The 21180-nt window shown below is 29.1% G+C and overlaps 1 protein-coding gene across 1 annotated transcript; it reads left to right on the top strand.

The window, feature by feature from the left end:
* The first annotated feature begins 387 nt into the window (after positions 1-387).
* Positions 388-21064, top strand: LOC129965630 (ceramide kinase-like). Its single transcript, XM_056079691.1, has 11 exons — positions 388-680; positions 2577-2852; positions 3589-3717; positions 4972-5035; positions 5873-6093; positions 7847-7999; positions 13032-13137; positions 15779-15852; positions 16905-17101; positions 17202-17380; positions 19902-21064. Exons 1-11 carry the CDS (start codon positions 545-547, stop codon positions 20008-20010), a joined length of 1644 nt encoding a protein of 547 aa, XP_055935666.1. The 5' UTR covers positions 388-544; the 3' UTR covers positions 20011-21064.
* The last annotated feature ends 116 nt before the right edge of the window (positions 21065-21180 follow it).

Here is a 21180-nt window from a genome sequence, read left to right as displayed (position 1 = left end):
AAGAAAACAAACAATTTGAGATAATCATTGATTACTGAATTTCGCTAAAACAGTTTTAATTGACCTTCAAAGAAAACGAAACTATGCAAGATTTCGAACGCTCTGAGATCGAAATAAAAATGTGAACAGAAAAAACTGTAATCACGATTATTTCAAAAAAGTTCTAAACGAGTTCCTTAATAATTCCCTGAAGATAAAATATCTAGAGGAAGGAACGAGAACATAGGAATGCGCGAAATGTTTCGGTGAATCAACGTCCTCAGTGTATACAAAATCATTTCCGAGTATCTTCTGCAGAACAATTTGCGTACGATCCCCTTGATCGAAATGCGCATTCCCCGGCAAAGAAACGGTATCGACCGCGCAACTTCAGTGAGTGTGGTGGGGGAAATGTTACGACCACCCTTCATCCTCGCCATTCATCGCGAGAAAAAAATCGACGTTGGAAGTCAGCTGCTTCGAAGGCTTGGGAGAGCGAGTGCATTCGCACCGAACTGCGGAATTCAGTATTGAAGTTAGTGTTGTTGTGCGCGGTGCCCAGGAAATGTCTGCTTCCCGTGACAATCAAAATACAGACCAGCCGCTTCTCGAAGGATACTTCTTAATTAATAAAAAAGGACCATGGGTTCTAATGACTCTTTCGAAGCAGAAAATCACCTACAAAGCGGACTTCGTTAATTGTGAGTATATCGGCGGACCTGAGAAAATTTTGTTGGGAGAAACGTAAGAAATGTGATGCGGGAGATGTGTAGCAATTTTGACAGAGAATGTAAACATCCCGTTTTGTTGTGAAAGTCAGGAAACTTATACAGCTGTTCTTTACTTAAAACTGTTCGGATACCTTTGTTTCTTTTACCTGTAAAAGATAGTTGTGTAATATATTTTTTAGTGGAACCTTTTGGTGTTTTTATCGAGCGCGCACTTATTTTGCTTTTTATAGTTGCTATATGGAATTATTTCTGAAATTTCATTATTGCTTATTTCGTTTAATTTTTTTTTTTTTTTTTTTTGCGGTTGTTAAAATAATATTGATGAAACAATTCTGTAATGACAATTTCAGTTAATTTCTGATTTTCCCCGACATTATGTACGAGCTACGCATGAATAATCTTTTTATACCATTGTCTAATATATTTTATATGCTGTAGAAAAATTATTTTATGTTTCTCGCTGTTGTCAAATTACGTTTTAAAATGTGACTTCATTTAAAATTACTTAATTAATTTTTCTGTTAATTGGTCAGTATGGTTACTAATTAAATGTATCTTGAAGTTGTTAAATCCTAAATATATTGATGATATAAATGCATTATATCCATTGATTTTGTAGTTATGTTTAAATATTGTGCTGTATTTCCATTATAAATTATTCTTCATCCATATACCACGATTTCGTTCGATGTGTTTAATGTCGGCCAATGTCGGGAAGATATTGTAACAATGTTGTTCGGCATTTTATGCTAATAGGTATAAAATATATTTTATTCTTCCATGAATAAAAAGAAATGAGCTATTTTGTTGAATAAACTTAAAGAACTATGCCAAAATTTCTTTTGTATATTTTAGCATTGCTACTTTTTTGAAATTCATAGCTTATTTATTTAAAAAAAAAAAAAGAAATCTGTAAATCAGTATTATTAGATTCTATTTGTCTTTTAAAAAAATGAAAATCTTTATCAAAAATTTTGAATAATTGTATATTGTTGAAATATAAATTTTTTTCAAAAATATGTAATGCAAGAATTACATTTTTAAATTTAAAATGCATTGTGGCTGATTATAAAAATTTGGCATTACATATCAGTTCTAAATAACATTCTATATTCTCAAATAATCTTTGATTTTTTTGTATTAAGAGATGCTGCTATGTAGTAAGTTGATGAAATTCTTAAGGTCATAGGTTTGGGCATTATTATTTGTAGAGAAAAATTCATTACTAACAGTGACTTAATAAATATGGGTCATATTAATCAAATAAGATTGCTAGCGAAAATGTAGATGCAACTTAGTAACAATTTGAAGGGGTGGGCATGGAAGTTGAAAATATGAAGTATGAATTAGATTACAGAATAAGAAAAAATATTAGATAATGGACTATTAAAAGCCTTTAAAATGCATCTAAACATTCAGGAGTTCTTCACATTTAAATTAAGCTGTTTTATGTTCTTAATATAATATGGATGTTTCTAGTTTTTATGATAAGTTATCTTTATAATGGTGTTTAACTTTTTAGTATTATCATTATTTGAAATAAGTTATTGTTTTCAAATTCACAAATTCTTTTTAGAATTAGGTAATGAGAAAAATTAATGCTATGAGATCTAATCTTAGAATTACAATTATGTAATTATATCACCAAAATTTAATTTTATGTCTTTGTATTCCCACGATTCTGATATTTAGATAAATGTATATTTTTAATATTTATGTCAATAAAATGCGGAATGACATTTTTAGTATTTATATTTTAGTGTTGGAAGTGTATCTCAATTTAAAAAATGCTGTTCTTATATTTATGGGGATTCTAAATTTAATTATTTTAAGAATATTTTAAATAAAGTGTATAATTTTTTCCAGCAAAATCTACTATTAAAATGAAAAGACTCATTGCTGCAACTCCATGTGATTGTTCTGTAGCTACACCAGTTAATTATTGCTATTACTGCAGAAAATTGGAATTTCGTTCCGATTTTATGTCGCCAGAATCATATCCTAGTTATCCCAGGAATATGCGATTGCACCGTATTGCTGATTATGGAAGGCACATGTATAGAGTGAAAAGTGAAATTTTCCAACCTGCTAATATCACAACTTTAAAACAGTGGCTAGATACAACACAACAAGTGATATCTGGTATAGTATACAGTTTTTATGTGCATGATTTTTTTTCTGTATTGGATTTTTATATTGTTTCTTATTTTTAAATATATCATATTTGGAGTAATAAATTTATCAAGTTATTTTTTAATGATTTATTGAAATTGAATTTATTTAATAAATTCTGAAATAAAACTGAGAGAAGTCCGAGTATTCCCCCCCCCCCCACCTTCTCTCAGAAGAATGTTTTGGGAAGTTTTTAAAATTTTACTAGTAATGTTTAATAATTTTTGAAAGTGTCTGTAGTCTGGTGGTAAGGCTCTGATTTTAAGATCTGAGGATTATAGGTTTGATATCTAATTCCATAGAAGATTCATCATGAATGTAAGATATAAAGTTTGTTAGTAATGTTCAAAAGTCAGAGCCTTACAAAATTCAAAAATCAGAGCCAAAATCAATCATGGTGGTGTGGTGTAGAAGTTTGGAAACTGTGGTATTTTCATGAGCATGATCCTTATCATCTGATCATAATTCAAAATAGTAAAGTCTGTTTCAAAATAATTATCATATAATTTCAAAATGAGAAATTAATCTACCATATTGTTATTTATTTTTACTATTGATGATATTTTTGGCTTTTGAATTTTTTTCTTTTAGGCAATTAGTGTTGATCATTTGAAACCTTGAACAGATAATGAGTGATTACAAGATATTTTGAAAGACAATATATTTATAAAATGTGGTAATCTCATTAATTTTTTTCTCTTTTCAGAATACAAGAGACCTAAACGATTGCTTGTATTTATCAATCCATACGGGGGGAAGAAAAAAGGAGTTAAAATTTATGAGAAGAAAGTTCTACCTCTGTTTCATTTAGCTAGAATACAAGTTACTTCTGTTGGTAAGAAAAGGTTACACATAGTTTTTTAGTGTTTTTTTTTTTTTAATGCTTTTATATATATATCTGATAAACCCTCTCTATAAGTGTTGAATAGCTCTTTTTCTGATTTTCATTTCCATTCTGTTTGAATTTTAACTATATAAAATCCTTTGAAATCAATCTTCAGTCCTATTATAATTTTGCTTTTTTGTAAATTTAATTTTTTATTCACTTGGATGAAAATTGCCTTGATATGCAAAATTGGAATTTCACAGGGAAAGCATTACAAGGATAAAAGGATTACAAAGCATTAAAGGATAACAAGGTGTAAGCTGTATTGTGTAATATTGTCCTGATTGCTCTCCCATTGCAAATATTGTAACTGTGAAATTATTTATCAAAGAAATATGATAGTCAATTTTCCAGGCAAGAAATAAATCGTATTTTTACACTTTTTTACAAATAGTTTTCATCAATTTAAATTGTCATTTTTTTTAAAAAAATTAAATGTTTCCAGTACTGTTGTAGTGCACATATGTAATTTCTGTTTCATTATAGCTATTCTATTCTTAAGTTGTGTTAGGGTTTTTGCTTTTAGTCCTAAGAATTTTTTTTAGATGTGTATATAGAATCATATTTTGTATTGTAATTATATTTGAATTAAGCATATTTTAAAGCAACCCTTCATAAACTATAGATTGTAACTCAGAATGGTAGCACATGTAGCAATATTAGTTACAGAAAAATTTTATACCATTTTCATCATTGAAATTCTTTAGCATTTGTTGACAAGAATTGTTTAAAAAACTGTTTTACATGAAATGTTTAAATTAAAAATCTGACATTGCTAGGCTGAAAGGGTTCACAGTTTTGCTGTATTTATTCAATATATAGATTTAAACCAATATGAATCTTGTTGCATGCAAAGAGAAGATTAGAACATCTGTAAAATTAAACAAGAATGATAGGTGTTGTGTTCAATAATAATTAGAAAATGAGAAAATTGATATTTTTCTCTTTTTTGATTAATTATCAATGATTTTATCTGTGTTGATAAAATCATTTCAGTTTCTTCATCTTCAGATTTTATCATTTAATAACAAAGAATTTTAGTTCCTCAAACAACTACTCAGATAATTAGTTTCCTGTACTATAAATAATGTGTATATTTTCATGTTTATAACAGCCCTTGAGCATTTACTTATTTAAATTATATATTTTTGCTTATCATGTAATTATTTATTTTTCTTTTAAGCATAAATATTTTTCTTTTAGTTACACAAAGGCCAAATCATGCAAAGGAAATGATTGAAGACATTGATACATCAAAATTTGATGGGTATGTATTTTGTATTAAATCCCTAAAAAAGTCTTGAATATAAATGTTTGCTTAAAATTTATTTTTATTTCATTTCACTATTGGTTCATATTATTGATAATTCTATTTGTTATTATGGGCTAATATATGATATAATTAAATGCTGTATCTTTTGGCATTATTAAATAAGCAAACACTTAGCCTGGTGCGTGTATCCTTTAATCTTCCTTGTGGTACATGTGTCAGAGAAAGATACTTTAATAAATACTTGTCCAGGATTAAAAAAAAAAAAAAATCAAAGCATATCTCTATTTTGAATTTCAACAAGCTGCTATAACCATGAAAACTTAATAATCGGAAGTTAGTTAGTCATTGTTCTTATAATCATTTTACAAATTTTTTGTGACAGAAGTATATTAATAAATAGTTTAAAAAAACCATTTAACACACACCATCATGATTGCATGATTTTCTTATATATGATGCTAATTATTATCAATGAAAAAATATCTGAGATATTGATGAATCATGTTATAATCCCATTTAATTTGAAAAATGCCCTTTTTGTAATTGTATTTGTTTTTTTATGCCTATATGAATGCTATATCTTCAAAATCTATTTAGCTAGACTAATGAAATTTGGTATATGATGTTCACATCAAAATCTGCTTAATATTTTAAATCAAATTTATCAGAGGTTTGGATTACATGTGTATTTGTGCATATGAGAATTAAAGTATTGATAACAGCAAGCTATTTCAGCATTAGGTAAAAAATAGTAAATGAATATGCTGGCATTTAAAATTTCTTCAAGTTTATTGAAACAAATTAAAAAAATTTTTTATGTGTTTATTACAGAATTGTGTGTGTTGGAGGTGATGGTATGTTCAGTGAAGTTCTGAACAGTGTTCTTTTAAAGACCCAGAAAGACAAAGGGATTGATTCGAATGATGTTTATAATAAACTAAAAATTCCTAAGATACCTTTGGGAATAATTCCCGCTGGATCTACAAATGCTGCTGTTAATTGTATAACCGGCTCCTCTGATCCCATTACTGCTACTCTTTTCATAATACAGGGTAAGTGTTTTGCCACTTTATGAAAAATGATGAAAATGTTCTTATCAAATTATTGTAATAAGCATTTTTATGAGCATAATTTTTTTTAGAATATATAAATTATTTTTTTTGTATAAATTTTCTGAAATGTTACAAAAACAATTATTTGTGAGCAAACAAACATAAAATTTCTTTGACCTTGTTTGAACAACTAGAGGAAAAATGGTTTTAATTTCTTCATTTGAATTTGATATTAGTCAGATATTCTAAGATTTTTACTATAATCCTGACAGGCTCATTGTCACTGCGCTTGTCCAAAATATTTTCATTTCATTTATATGCATTTACCATGCACATAACAAACAATCAATTAAGAGTGTCAACACTTTGTACTAGTTCTTCGAATATTGTAATTTTGTTTTACTTTTCAAAAGACTATGCTATTGTTAAGTTATAAGTGCTTTATATATGTGTTCAGGCATATAAAACTATAATGTATATAAGTTATAGCACAACAGCTGTTTCTACTAATAATAAGAGAATGTAATAAAATCTGTTATCTACCCTATTTAGAAGATAGGTAGAAAAAACTATTTCTACCTATTTTATGTATCTTGGTGTAATTTTTTTTTTTAATCTTTAAATTAAGTAAAATGTGGACATTTTTCTTCAATGATTTACAAAAATATTTAAGTTAAGTCGAAGATAGTTTCCAATAATACCATTTTAATTGCCATACATTTTTCTCCCTTGATTTGGAAATTCTGAAATAGTTTTTTACATGTGAGTTTTGAAACTTCACTTGTTTTATCTTGTTTTGAAATTAAAATACTTTTTATTATTCATCAAGTTTATAACTCAGTTTTCTTTTATTTATTGAAAACTAAAATTGAAATAATGTTTTTATTTTTTACTTATTAACTGAAGCACTAGTTTTAATGTAATTTTTTTTTACTTTGACATTTTTGCTGGTTTAAATTTACTTGTAATTTTTTTTCACTGAAAATGGAAATAGCAATTTTATTTCCTAATCTTGTTCAGTTATGAAATAATTGGCATCTAAATTGTATTAAAACTTCTCATAAATTGCTGTATTTTATCAAGATTTCCTGGCATAGTGTTTTTTTTTTTATTAATAGAATTCTGCTTTCACATTTATTCTTGTTTGTATTGGTGTTATCTATAGATTTTGTTTCCCGAAATAATAAATTTTCAATTATGATTAATATATGTACTTTATAATGTATGTATATTTATAAGTATTTTGAAATATAATTTATATATCTGGTCTCAGTTGCATCTTGTATTCTTATTAAGATATTAATAATGGGCTCTTTTAAACTAATTCAAGGGTCACACATCTAAAGGCCAACAACCCAGTTTATTCTCAGAAAATTTTGGTTATACAAAACACTAGGTATATAATAATTAGATACCATCCAGTAAAAAGTCTACTACTATGATTCATTCCTGTGATGGAAAAAATCATAAATTAAAAAATGTCAACCACATTTCTGTTTCAGTTTATGACATTTTCCTATAACTTATAATAATTTTTATTGGTGTTCCCTCGGCATATTTCGCTATCTGAGTGGTTTCATATAATTTGTATTTTCTGGCTGTTTACAACAGTATTTCTCTGGTCTAATAAAAAGTGTAAAAATAGAGAATACTGTAGTTATAACATGAAATTTAATATAGAATTATATTTCTAATATTTTAGATTTTGATTTTTGTTTTGTCAAATATTTTATTAAAATTATTTTGTTTTCAGGTAAGAACACAGGTGTTGATGTTTGTGGTGTATATAGCGCTGGTCGCCTTCTTCGTTACGCTGTGACATTCCTATCGTATGGTTACTTTGGTGATGTTATCCGAGATAGTGAAAAACTCAGGTGGATGGGTCCAAAACGTTATGACTTTTCAGGTATTCTTCAGAATTTTAATATTTATTTATATTATATTGCATAATTTGATCCCTCTCAGTATGACAAAACCTTAAAAATGATTTCAAAATGAATTACATTCATAATTAATTTCTACTTTAAAATATAACTAGACAATAAGTATAGAATAGAATGAATGCCTTGAAGAAACATGGGTATTTCCAAATTTAGTTTCTTATACTCATTCTAATAGATATAATTTATTATAACGATTGTCTTCATGATCATGTTATCTAGTTTTAAGGATTTTATAAATTAATGATTTGTGGATTTATTGCAATTTTCCCAATTTATATAAAAATAAATTTTAAATAGTACATTTGCACAATAATTTTTGGAAAGGGATTGAATATAAATTGGAAATAGTGCAAAAGATCCAAGGAAAAATAAATTTCAGGAAAATGCTTTTGTTTATTAAGGGTTATTAAAAAAGAGCAGTTTTAAAATGTCTATTTGTAATGAATGATAATAGGCACATGTGATACATTACTATAAAAAGGAAAGCTCAAAATTTCATTTTTTTTTTGCCTTTGGATAATTCTGGTAAAAGTGATACTGATAGTAGTTTTTGAGAAAATAGTGACATATCAAAAAAGGTTTTGTGTGTTGGAGTATGTAAAGAATAAGTTCATTGTTGCATTCCAACATGCATTTCATTGCAAATTCAATAAAAAGTCACATTGTCGTAAATAAGCTTATTACTTGTATCATGACCATGAATAAAAAACAAATTATATTTGTTTTAAGCCTATAGCATGCATTGTCACCATAGCAGCGCCGACGGAATGTTAAGGTTAACGTTGGAACTTATTCAGATGATTGAAAATTAAAATAGAAAAATAGAATTTCATATTTCAGAAAAATAAAATATCAGAAAACTGGATACTTTTCCGTTTCGCAAGCGCAAATCTCGTCAAGCAGACTTTATTGGTGTTAACACACGGTATACATATAAAAAAACATTACCACCGGGGATATTCCATTTGGCGTCGATTGTATAATTTTTGCCGACTTTATCAACGATTTGTTTGATTTTGCCGATTCGTTTCTGGAAGAGGTGTTCTTTTATTATTATTTTCACTGTATCATTCTTGTGCTTTCTGTTGGTATGATATTGTGGTGAAAGCTTATAAGCCAGTTAACAACTACGCTACCCGAGCAATTTAGCGGATTGAGATGAGCGAGGACAGAACCTGGGACCTTGTGGTTCGCAGTCCAGTAACATGACCATGATACAAAAGCAATTGCTCGGGAAGCGTAGTTGTTAACTGGCTTATAAGCTATTCACTACAGATTCTCTCTCCAGTGAGTCGGTGGTGGCTGTTGAGTGGTGATGTATTAGCTGTTGATTCTAATGCGCCTGTACCCTTTTGAGTAGCACTAAGCGTTATGGCGAGCGTGTGTGGTTGCTGATGCTGCGTCAAGTGAATCTGACGACTTTGGGTTGCCGCGTCAAGCGAGTCTGACGACTTTGGTTGCGGGTAGATGGCGCCACAACAGCTATACGAAGGTTGAAGGATCATCGTCCTAGGTCACCAGTGTGGCGAATTGGAATGAGCGAGGATAGAACCTGGGACTTGTGGTTCGCATTCCAGTAACATAACAATGATACAAAAGCAATTGCTCGTGTAGCGTAGTTGTTAACTGGCTTGTAAACTTTCACCACAATATGATCAGAAATAAGTAACTTCTCTTCTGAAATATTTATCATATTATAGGACTGAGTTTTTGATTAGCATTCTTCCATTTCTGGAAAACCTCGTGGAATTTATTGAAATGTTTTTGAAATGGACGTCTCACAATAATGACCCTATTTTATTCACCAGACAGTTTCCATTTTCCTTTCCAATACGGCAGTCTAGATTAATCTTTCAAAAGTCGCAAGAGCATCACAGAGACTTCACTTTGTCACTTTGTTTTAACTTTCATCCTCTAATGATTACATCGACTTTCACATTTACCGTCATTAGACCACTGTGACAAAGGCGTCTCTTTAATTACCAAGGTCTTTGTCTGGTAGTAAAAATCGGTACTTTTCAATAGTTGCTCTTCGGATCCGGTGTCGAATATCACTTCCTATCATTCAAGGCTTTTAAGGTGTCATCGGTACGAGATAATAGATCACTATTCTTCTTGGTCATATCATTCAGTTTTCTGTTACTCATGCAAAATTTATCCTTTTTGATCAATGCTATAATAGAGGCTCATGGTCCCTATGACTTAATAATGTTACTGCCTTTTATCTCTTTAATTGATCATTTAACTTCTCATCTGGGTACGGTTAATCTTGCTTGCTGTTTTATAGATGAATAATCTCCTGTGTAGTTTGGTGTAATAGTATGGCCTACATCTATGCCACATTTCCAAAATAAATCTTTGAATTCATAGAGTAGCTTTTTAACCCACTTTTCGTTTCGAAGTTATTTCGCTTTCAGTGTAATCAAATCAGTCTAGATGGATTAAATACATTTTACTTTTTAAAGATTCGTTGGCTGCCTGACGATATTTATTGCAGCTGTGAAAGATGATATTTATTTTTCTATTTCTATAATTTTGGGTTTATTATTTACATTTATAACTGATTCGGATGGAACTTTTTCAAATTTTCTAGCAAGACAGGTACAAGAATTCTTTTTTGCTGAGTTGCAACTATGGTGTCAGTGTGAATGAGTGGAGATTAATATTTTCTTTTGTTTGTTTGTTAGCGTTGTGCAAAATTGTTAGTTGAATGTAATGGTATTCTTTAGTGTGAATTTCATTTCTTTCAAGATCTGCGATAAAATCGTGCATTGAGGATGCTTGCTCTTATCTGTTATTTCAGTAACATATACTTATGTTTCAAGAACATTTTTGGATCATAGAATGATCGTTTCGAGTTTTTAATGATTACCAATGGCAATCTGTAGAGAAATTTAAATAGATACATATAACTGTTACTGTTTTAATTTGTTCACATCGTCGGTTCGTAGTAGTGTACCATTTATTTAGCGTCTTCCAACATAAACGAAATGGAATATCGCTTACAAAACTTCTATATATTTCGTTCTGTTTGCAACTCAGTTTTGAAATTTTAAATTCATTTATAGAAACAACTTTCAAAGACGGCTACCTGTCTCCCGCAAAGCACATTCATTTATTTTTACCTTGATCTAAATTACGTGTTGGAGAGTCTCATTGGATGTATCTGTGGCGTTGGCAACAGAAGCTCAAATACATTATTATTTTTTAAATAAATGTCTGGTGGAACATTGTCAATGATGAAAGAATTAGCAGACAGTCCAGCTGTTGTGTGTAGTGATGCTTCATCCTATCGATCAGAAGCAGTCCTAGATAAAAACATCAACCAAAAACTTCCAGCATGAGGATCTAGAGCGCAGGCCGATGAACAGACGACAATGACTCGCTATGGTCGAACAAGAACTGCTTTGGAAGAACTGCTTTTTTCAACATTTCTACTCTTTCTCAACGAATTCTCCAATTTACAGATTTGACTTTCCATTGATGACTGTTTTTCAAGATTCGTATCTTCAATTTCAAGTGTATAAATGTATTGAGAATCTCTGGAAGCTGATTTAGTGGACTTGTTTTCAATCGCAAATTACTAGTGCTGATTTCTGATCCTTGGTATCCATTAAAAAATTCTCTCTTTTGTGTGCGTGTGTGTGTGTGCGCGCACGTACCTGTTACAGATCCAAACACGAAATATCTAATGTCCATGCTTTCGGAAACATCGGTAGGAGAGCTCAGTTAAACTAAATGCACCAATTGCAAATTTTTGCAAATCCCCTTCCGTCTTTTGACGACGTTCTTTGAATATCAATCGGTAATAATTCTTTAAATATCTTTTCCTAAAACTGCATTCAAGAACTTTTTCAACTAATGACGAATCATGTACTTTATTTGGCAGAACTGACTCAAAATTTTATTCATTCAAACTGATAAATGAAGAGATGCGGGTAGCTGAATTATTCCATTTATTGTAATCACGAACGACGTCAAATTGAATTTTAAATGTACCATATGATATTTCTCTGTAAAAAGTTAGTAATTTTACTTTAAGACGCAAAATTCCAATTTCTACAAAATTCAGAAAAGAAATTCAAAATTCAGAAAAGAAAATTTAACCGATTTTCCAACACTTTGATTTTTTAAAACCTTTTCCTATGTCCCCTTTAAATTAATTGCATATTTTACTTTTTACATTATCTCTTTGTTTTTTAAAAAATATTTTTGCCATTTCGGCTTTTAATTTTACTTGTTCGGTTTTAATTTGCTGCTGGAAGACCTGAAATTTTTAAAAATTCGTTTTTTATTTCATTTTCACAGTCGTCGATATTCTTTTCCTGTTTCTGTCTTCTTTCTCAATGCTGCCAACGTAGCCAACAGTTTCTCTAATTTATTCTACATAACTTTAGTCCCAAGCATTTTACTTCTGACATCAATTGTTAAATTGTGTATCTTCTTTCATTTGGAAAAAAGTGGTGCGAATTATGCGGGTTTCCTTGGATTAAAATAATTTGCTAAGCACTACAAAATCGTGACGACATTTTAAAAATCTTGCCAAAATCCTGCCTTCTTGGATAATTTCATGGCATCATGATAAACAGCTTCTAGGTAAGATTGTACGGATTATATTTAGCGAAATATCATCCTCAAATATTCAACTTGGTAAATGGACATTAATCCTAAGTCGGGCTGTTATTTATTGGCGAAGAAGCATAGCTTTCTTTGTACTGTTATCATCAGTTGTTCCAAACAGCATCATTGACAACTAAGCCAGGCCCCAGCAAAATACTTACATGTGGACCCTCTACACATTCCCTAATATCATCTCCACTTATTCCTGGTTGGTTGAACTCTATTCTGTACCTGGATTTTATTCCACTTCCTCTATATGCATGGTTGACAATAAAATGTAGCATCTTTTAAGCTTTAGTAACAATTTTGAATTTTATAATAAAATTCTTTTTTGTTGGATAAGAATGCTTTGTTAATATTTTTTATTTCATTTAGGTTTTAAAAATATTTTGCGCCGAAAGTTGTATGAGGGAGAATTGCAGCTACTGGTTGATGTTCCTACTGATTCTACTTCATGGAGACACGAACGATGTTTGGCCGAGTATGTAAGATTGTTTTATAGTATCAAAGCTTATCCATTCTCTTCATTTTAAATAAACTTAATTTTGCTACTTCTAGATTTTCTACTATCTTACCAGCATCGCTCATTGTATCAGTTTAATAAGATCTCTCTGAATATTGGACATTTTCTAGGACTTGTAGCATTTATAACATGCTTTTTTATAATTTGTAACTGAATTAATAATTCCCTTGATTCTACAATCAAGGTCCCAAATTATTTATTTCAAATATGAATTTGACGTACTTTCAAACAAGAATAAGAATCCTTAGTCATTTCTTTGAAAAAAAAAAAAAAAAAAAAAAAAAAAGAAAAGAAAACAGCAACTACAACAAACAAAAAGGTTCGGTGCATTATCGTAGTTCTTAAAAAGCCACAGTACTCTTAAGGCAGAATTAATTGAAAGTGACAGTGAAAGAGCTAAAACTCGTAGTACCAAAACCAAATTGGCATTGCAACCATATGTGAGCGCACTTCTAACTTACGAGAATACAAGCATCTGTTTACACTCTTTATAAGTTACGGCAAAAAAAAAAAAAAAAAAAAAAAAAAACCTGGACAAAGTTATTGCATCATAGAATAGAAGTTAACTAATTTTTTTTCTAATTTGTGTTAATTTCTTTTTGTCTACCACTTCAATTATAAATTTTTTTATAATATATATCTTAGTTTATGCATTGTTTGTTGGCTTTTTTTATAATGTCAAAAAAAAAAAAAAATCTGCTGTTTTAGAGTTCTTTAAGCAAGGAAACGATAGTGTGAAATCGTTCGTTTGCTTAATATGCCTCGGCAAACAGTATATCTGAAGCAATATGTCGTTTTAAACTGCTTGGTAATGATAGTCGACGTCCAGAAACTGGACAAAAATGTACAGTGAACACTTTCAATAACCGTAAGGCATTGAAAAATGAATTCAACGAAATTCGAGGGTTTCCATGAGAAAAATCGCTCTTCAAACAGGAATAAATGAACGATAAGGGCGGCGAATGGCTAAAACAGAGCTTGGTGAACCCTTATAGGTTCCAAAAAGTTCTGCTTCTCACTGAAGAAAACAAAATCGTGTGGCTCTAAAGATGCTGAAAACTTTTGAGACGGCCCGCAGGTCAGTGCTGGGAGAGATTCTTTTTCGCTAATGAGAAACTCTTGAACATCCAACCAGCTCATAACTGCACGAACGATAAGAGTTGGTCTGTAAACATTCCAAGCACCTCGATAATTTTTGAACATCGCCAACATCTGAAGTGGCTCATGATTTGGGGCGGAATTTGCGCAAGCGGAAAAGCACATCTGCTTTTTATGAATGGAAGCATAAAATAAATCAAGAAGTGTACCAGCAGAATGTTCTAGAAGCTGTTGTATTTCCATGTGCCAAAAAACACCTCGGCAATGTAAACTGGACATTTCAACAAGACTCCGCACGAACTCACGAGGCCAAAAAGATACAAGGTTAGTGCAAGGCGCAGTTTCAGGATATGATATTATCTGGAGAGAGGGCACAATACTCGCCAGATGTCAATCCCATCAGTTACAGTGTATGGTCCATTTTGAAGTCTAGGACCTCCACTAAAATTAACAAAAATTTGGACTCTCTAAAGCAATCACTTCGACAGGAATAAGGTAGATTAAAGGTAGAAGACTTGCATGCCATTGCTGAAAATCAATAAGCGTTTGCATGTATACATTGCCGCAGAAGGCGACCACTTTGAAACTAATTGAATTTATTTATTAATAAAAGTCTACTCTTATTACAATTTGTTATATTTTGGTAATTTATTTTTAATAAAGTTATAGTAAAAAAATGTTCGGTTTTCTGCCGCACCCTGTATATTAAAAGATGTCAAAATTATTGATAACGAAGAGAGAAAAAGAATGTCAAAATTATCGGCAACAAATCACCAATGCTTCGCAATTAATAAGTACTCAAAATCTTAACTGTGGGTTTAGAGTCTTACTGGTATGGTGTGAGAGACTCAAAAATAGATACTAGCTCAAATATTGCCCATGTCATTAGACTATGAATCGGTATTATTGAAATGTATGCCAAAATAGCTAAACTTCCACAGTGTCCCATCATTATCAGTTTAATCTAAACTAAATTAAACTAGCGTTTCTTTTTTAAATCAACTTATTTCGCAATATTTTTGTATGAAAATAGAAGCAAACTATTATTCGCAAATAAGATTATGGATATCTTGTTTGTTTGTTTGAAAAGAATATTGACTTGGCATGATGGTACCTATTAATTAACAATGAAAGAGGCCAAAATTTACCAAATGTAGTACCAAAATCAAAATGGCATTTCAACCCTATGTATGCTTTTGAGCAGTTAATTAAAACCCTAACTAAAAAAACAACAACTAATAAACATTCTTTTTGTTTGTTTTTGTCAATAAATCGCCAATCCTCCACTGTTAATTAATATTTACCGACATGATTGTGTTAACCTTTGATGATTATGAGTTATTCATTAATTTTATTTTTGAATAGATGTCTTAAAAAAAAAAATTAGGAAAACATACAGAATGTAAATTTAAGATAGTGAAAATTTAGTTAGAAAAAGATAATGAAGCTTAGAGAGTTAAATTTGGCAATAAATATTATATAACATTTTTCTCTTTTTCAGTTGTAAGACCTGTTCTGAAACTAGAAGCGATTTAAAACAACCTGAAGATAAACAAAATTCAGAGAAAAAAATTAGTATGTAACAGTTTGCATAGTTTTAGACTATATATAAATCTTTTTTATCTAATAAATTTGAAACTGCATATTCTGTTTCCTATTTTTGTTCCTTGTTTTTATCTGATTTCAATTTTTTCATGTTTGTAATGATGGAATTTTGTAATTCAATTGATTTCTGATGTACCAGAGCTTTGATATTTGGACTCTTGTATATTTTAATTCTCAACAAAACAACTGATTTGATTTTTATTTAATACTAATGGTACTATCAGAAGTGAATTATTGAAATCAAAAAAAGTATTAATTTCAAGATATAATATTTATAAATATGAACTTATCACTTATTACTGAATTACAGTACCCTCCCGAATATCCGACCTAATGTGGCGGAAGGGCAGGCCAGTCAATAAAAAAGTCAGATAGGCCGGAGTTTTATGAACTAATTTTTTTGCTCACTAATTGCAGAAGACAGTTTCTATGTCAAAACTCATTGATATAATACATATTTTCTCGCGTCTTATTGAGTACTAAGCCCTTTATTTATCTCAAGCCACATAGAATAGGAATGCGGCTGTGGTCCAATGAATCATAGAAGCAGTTGCTGATAACGTGTCAAGTTAAATTGGGAAAACTCTGTACTGGTGGTTTATATACTGCACTGCACATTTCAAGAATTTATTAGAGAAAAAGTAAATTGAAGGATATAAACCGTACACATTTTAATATAAATTCTGTAATGCCTTACTTAAATGCTGGAAGCATAAACAATATTGCCAATGCAACATCTTGCTTTCCACATTTAATTATGATAAAAGAAAACTAGGCCAGATAATACAGAAACCAGATAGTCATGAAACGGATACTAGGGAGCATACTGCATATATTATGATTATTATTAATAATAATTTATTATTATAAATATTAATTATTAATATTTATTTCAAAATATGTTTATATGATAAAAAAAAATTAGAAAATTATTAGAATAAAAAGCTGTTGGCTAGTATTTTAATAAGATTGTTTTTGAAATTCTTTTTAATTAAAATATGCATTTATTCTTTCTTGTCTAGGATGGATATCTGTTCGCGGACGATTTATTGCAGTGAATGCTGCTGTTATGAGCTGTGCTTGCTGTATGTCTACAGAAGGAATTTCGCCCTCTCAGCATTTAGGCAATGGCTACTGTGATGTTATAACTGTGTCTTCATGTTCAAGACTGAATTACTTAAGATATCTCTTGAGAACATCTTATCATCACAGTGATCCTGTAAGAATTTAGTATTGCATTTTAAAAATATTTTTCTGTGATATATATTCACTGTTCTGCAATCAATAGCTTGTGCTAATTGTGGCATTTATTCTTTCAGTTCGACTTGAGCTTTGTTAAGGTTTACAGGGTCCGAGAATTCAAGTTTAATCCTATGATATCCGATGACAAGACCCCTGCAATTGGTTGCAAGGGAATTCAAGACAATTGGCAAGAACTCAATACTAGCATATGGGATTGTGATGGAGAAATTATTAATGAGCCATCCATAACAGCAAAGTAAGATATTAACACGTTTTTCCATCATCTAACCAATTTTCTATAATTTTATGTATTACCCAGTTAGCTAAAATTCTATTCTCTTAAAAAAAAAAAAAGAAGAAGAAATGTGAAATTTACCATGATAAACAACAGTTTCAATGTACTCTACATTGTTCAATTATTGCTTTTAACTTGAACACAACTTTTTGACTGAAATAATTGATTTTCTATTTTATATCTTCTGTAGTAATACATAATTACAGTTAGAAGTTAGTTTATTACTTTTTAAATTTCGTCTTACTTATTTAGTGTCAGTTTTAATTTGTATTAAAATTATTCATTAGTTGTATTGTAATAATTTTATTAATTAATATGCAATACTTTTTATTACTTAGATCTAAATTCTATATATTTTCTATTCATTGTATATTTATTTTTCTTTGTAATAATAATTATGTTCTTAATTTTTATAAATTTTATAACTATCCACATCAGTGTTTTGTAGAAACTGTTTTGCATAAAGGAACAGGGTACATTATATGGCAGGCTTAAAAAAATTTCTCTGAATTTTCTCTGTGTCTATTTTAATGACTCAAGATTGTTTGAGTAAAAAAAAGTGCTTAACAAGACAGTTTCTGTTTTTCTGTTTTAGAGTGTAAAATAAGAAAGCTGAGTGAATATACTTTTTATTTTCTCATTTGCTAAGTATACAAATTGAAAATATTGCAATTGTCAAAAAATTCAAATTCGAGATTTTGAAAAACATGTGCCTGTCTGTGAACAAGATAACTTGAAAACACTTAGAACTAGATGGATGAAATTTAGAATATTAACTTTACACCAAATTTATTGATTTTTATCGTATTTTGAAAGAAATTTATTCTGATGAAATCTTAACTGTCTAAGTGCAAGTGAACATAATCACAAAGATATATCTAAAATTGTGTTAACAGGTTTAGCATCTGAAATGTAAATTCCAAATTTGGAATAAAATCTGTTGAGGGATTGATTGTTTGTCATTCTGTGCTTTTAAATGCAATAACTCAAAAATACAATGATTTAAATAAAAGAAATTTAAAATGTGATCTTGTCTGTCTAGTAAAAAAAAAAAAAAATTAAAAATGCAAAAGATCACCAGCTAAATTCAATTGAAAATCATATATTCTTGCCAATAATCAATATTTCATAGTTATTAATCGCTTTTGCCATGAATTAATGCACAAGTACGGATTTTCTTTACTACACTGCAAAGCTTGTAACTCTCATGTGATGGACTCGAGAGGTAAAAATTTGAGCATTTGTCACTTTCATGATCTAGCCCAAGGTGTGCAATTATATGCAGGGGAGGAGGATAAAAATTATAATTTATTAGTGAGTATACAATAAAGTGTTTGGTACATCACTTACACATTGATTCACATCTCATGATTCTTCTCCAAATGTAAAGTTTTACTGTATACTGTATAAGTTTTATGCAGTATTTCATCATACAGTATAAAACTTAGCTGCATGCTGAGATGACATGTAAATTATGTTTGAGACTATGACATATCCTGCATTAGTTCCATTAGATGATGCGTTCATTTAAGTTTACTGAGTTTCTGAAATTTCCATTGATGTTTAATGTGCTGTATATAATTTCTATATCGAATTACCATACCGATGAATATTAGCTTATAAATTTCGTCATACAAGTTGCGCAGAAAAAATTAACTAAAAAACAATTGAGATCAGAAATGTGAGACTTGAAATTTTTGATTCTTTGAAGTTGTGGATTTACAATTATTAGAATGCTATTTCACATTGTGCAAGCATTTTTATGCATAATTTTAATGAGAATTATTTGTTCTTCATTCAGTATTAAAAAATTGAAAAGGATTCATATAAACTAAATGAAAGCCATTTCCATTTTTCACTTCAAATAATTTATTAATTTTAAGTCCATTTTAAGTTATTATTAAGCATAAATTTTGGAACATTTACTAACAGACAAAATTATACCTCTGCTATAGATTTCATTCCAAAATGCTAGTTTTAATTTTTTTTTTTTTTTAACTTTTATGCAGAGTGCACAGTGAATTGGTTTATTAGAAAAGGAATAAAAAAATGCATATATATGTAACAAGATAAAGGTGTATTATTTGTTTTTATTCATTTAGAAATTTATAACACATATATTTTTAGCATGAAATAATGTTTGTAGAATTATTACTTTACTAAATTGTTATGTATTGTTAATTAGAATTAAAATTGTTAGGTATTGTTAATTAGAATTAAAATTGTTAAGTATAATTGATGAATTGAATGCTGGACAGTTTACATTTCATGAAGAATTGAAATGTGGCATTTGAAGAATTATTAATGATCTATTTGATTTCAGTTCACTAAGTAGTGGTTTCACTTTTTGTCTTATGTATTGAAAGCTTATGTTTTTGAACCATTTAATTTTTAATTATGGAATGTGATGTCATTGTATTTCTAAGTTAGTTTATAAATATCCTGACTTCCATTAAAAATTATTTATCTTTACTTTCAATAGGATTCATTGTCAACTTATCAATGTATTTGGACGAGGATATATTGATAGAAAAAAGAAGTCTCCATCTTCTACTTGGTCACAATGCTTCCCATTTTTTAAGAAATCGTAAACTTCTTATCCATTTTAGAGATAATGAACTGCACAGGGATAATATTTTAAATGGAATTTCCAATATATACTTAAACCAACAGATTAATTGATCTAGAAGATATGTGATTTTAAAAATCATTCCATCTACTAAAAGTAATGCTATTTCGATTTTATGTGAAAAAATGCCCTATATGACTAAATATGATATACATGTAATATGTGACAAAGTATTTAAAGAATACTCCTGTTTGCAAGGTGGTTTTCATTTAATTTTTTGTTTTGATGCTTGAAATCCATTAAAATGTAATTTCCATAGTTATATAAGTTTGGAAACTTATATAATAGCTATATAAATATTTTATTTCACATTTTATAATATCTGATAAGTGTGTATCTAGAATATTTGTATTCACTTATCAAAAGAACTCAATGTTTGATATTTAAAAAAGTAAAGAATTAGAATATTATCGATGCTATTTTTTAAAGGATTGTTCATTATAGGAAAGATAAATATTTTGCTTTATTAATATGGAATTTAAAATTAAGACCAAACTTTTTGCCCAGTACATACCTCAATATCAAATTTTTTTTGCAGTTACATTTGGAAGCTTAGATGTGGTATTTAGATGATAATAATAATTTATATTAATTGAGACTCGTATCTGGAGCCTAATCTTATATCTGACTGAAATCTCTTATTTTAGACAGTTAAAAACTTATACTTAAAATATATTTGAAAATGTATTTGTTAAAAATCCATTTTAATTAAACTTTATTTTATTAAGTATACAAGTTGTACCATTTCATGTTTTACAAAAACTGAATAATTTATTTAATTTTTAATTTTTTTTAATTTTAAGATATCAAAATAGTAGTTATCTGAAAATCACTTTGTACTTAGTATAGGTGATCTGTATTGTAAAGCATTTGTTGCATTTGGATAATTTAAAATCATTTTATTTAAATACTGTTTCTACATATTTATTTTATTTATTGCACATATTATTTATTATTGATATATTAAGTGTAAATGTGTTGTCATCTGTGTATTATATGTATATATTTGTACAGATAACTATTGTGATATAGACTTTTGTGAGAAGTTTTTATAATAAAACATGTCTGTTTGTAATATTTATGTGAATGTGATTTATTTGTTTTTTTTTTTTTAAGTACAAAGTTTTGTGTC

This window comes from Argiope bruennichi, chromosome 4 (genome assembly GCF_947563725.1).
Source record: "Argiope bruennichi chromosome 4, qqArgBrue1.1, whole genome shotgun sequence".
Taxonomy (NCBI): Eukaryota; Metazoa; Arthropoda; class Arachnida; order Araneae; family Araneidae; genus Argiope; species Argiope bruennichi.
Note: the sequence above shows the minus strand (reverse complement) of the source record. Positions and strands in the feature narration are given on the sequence as shown.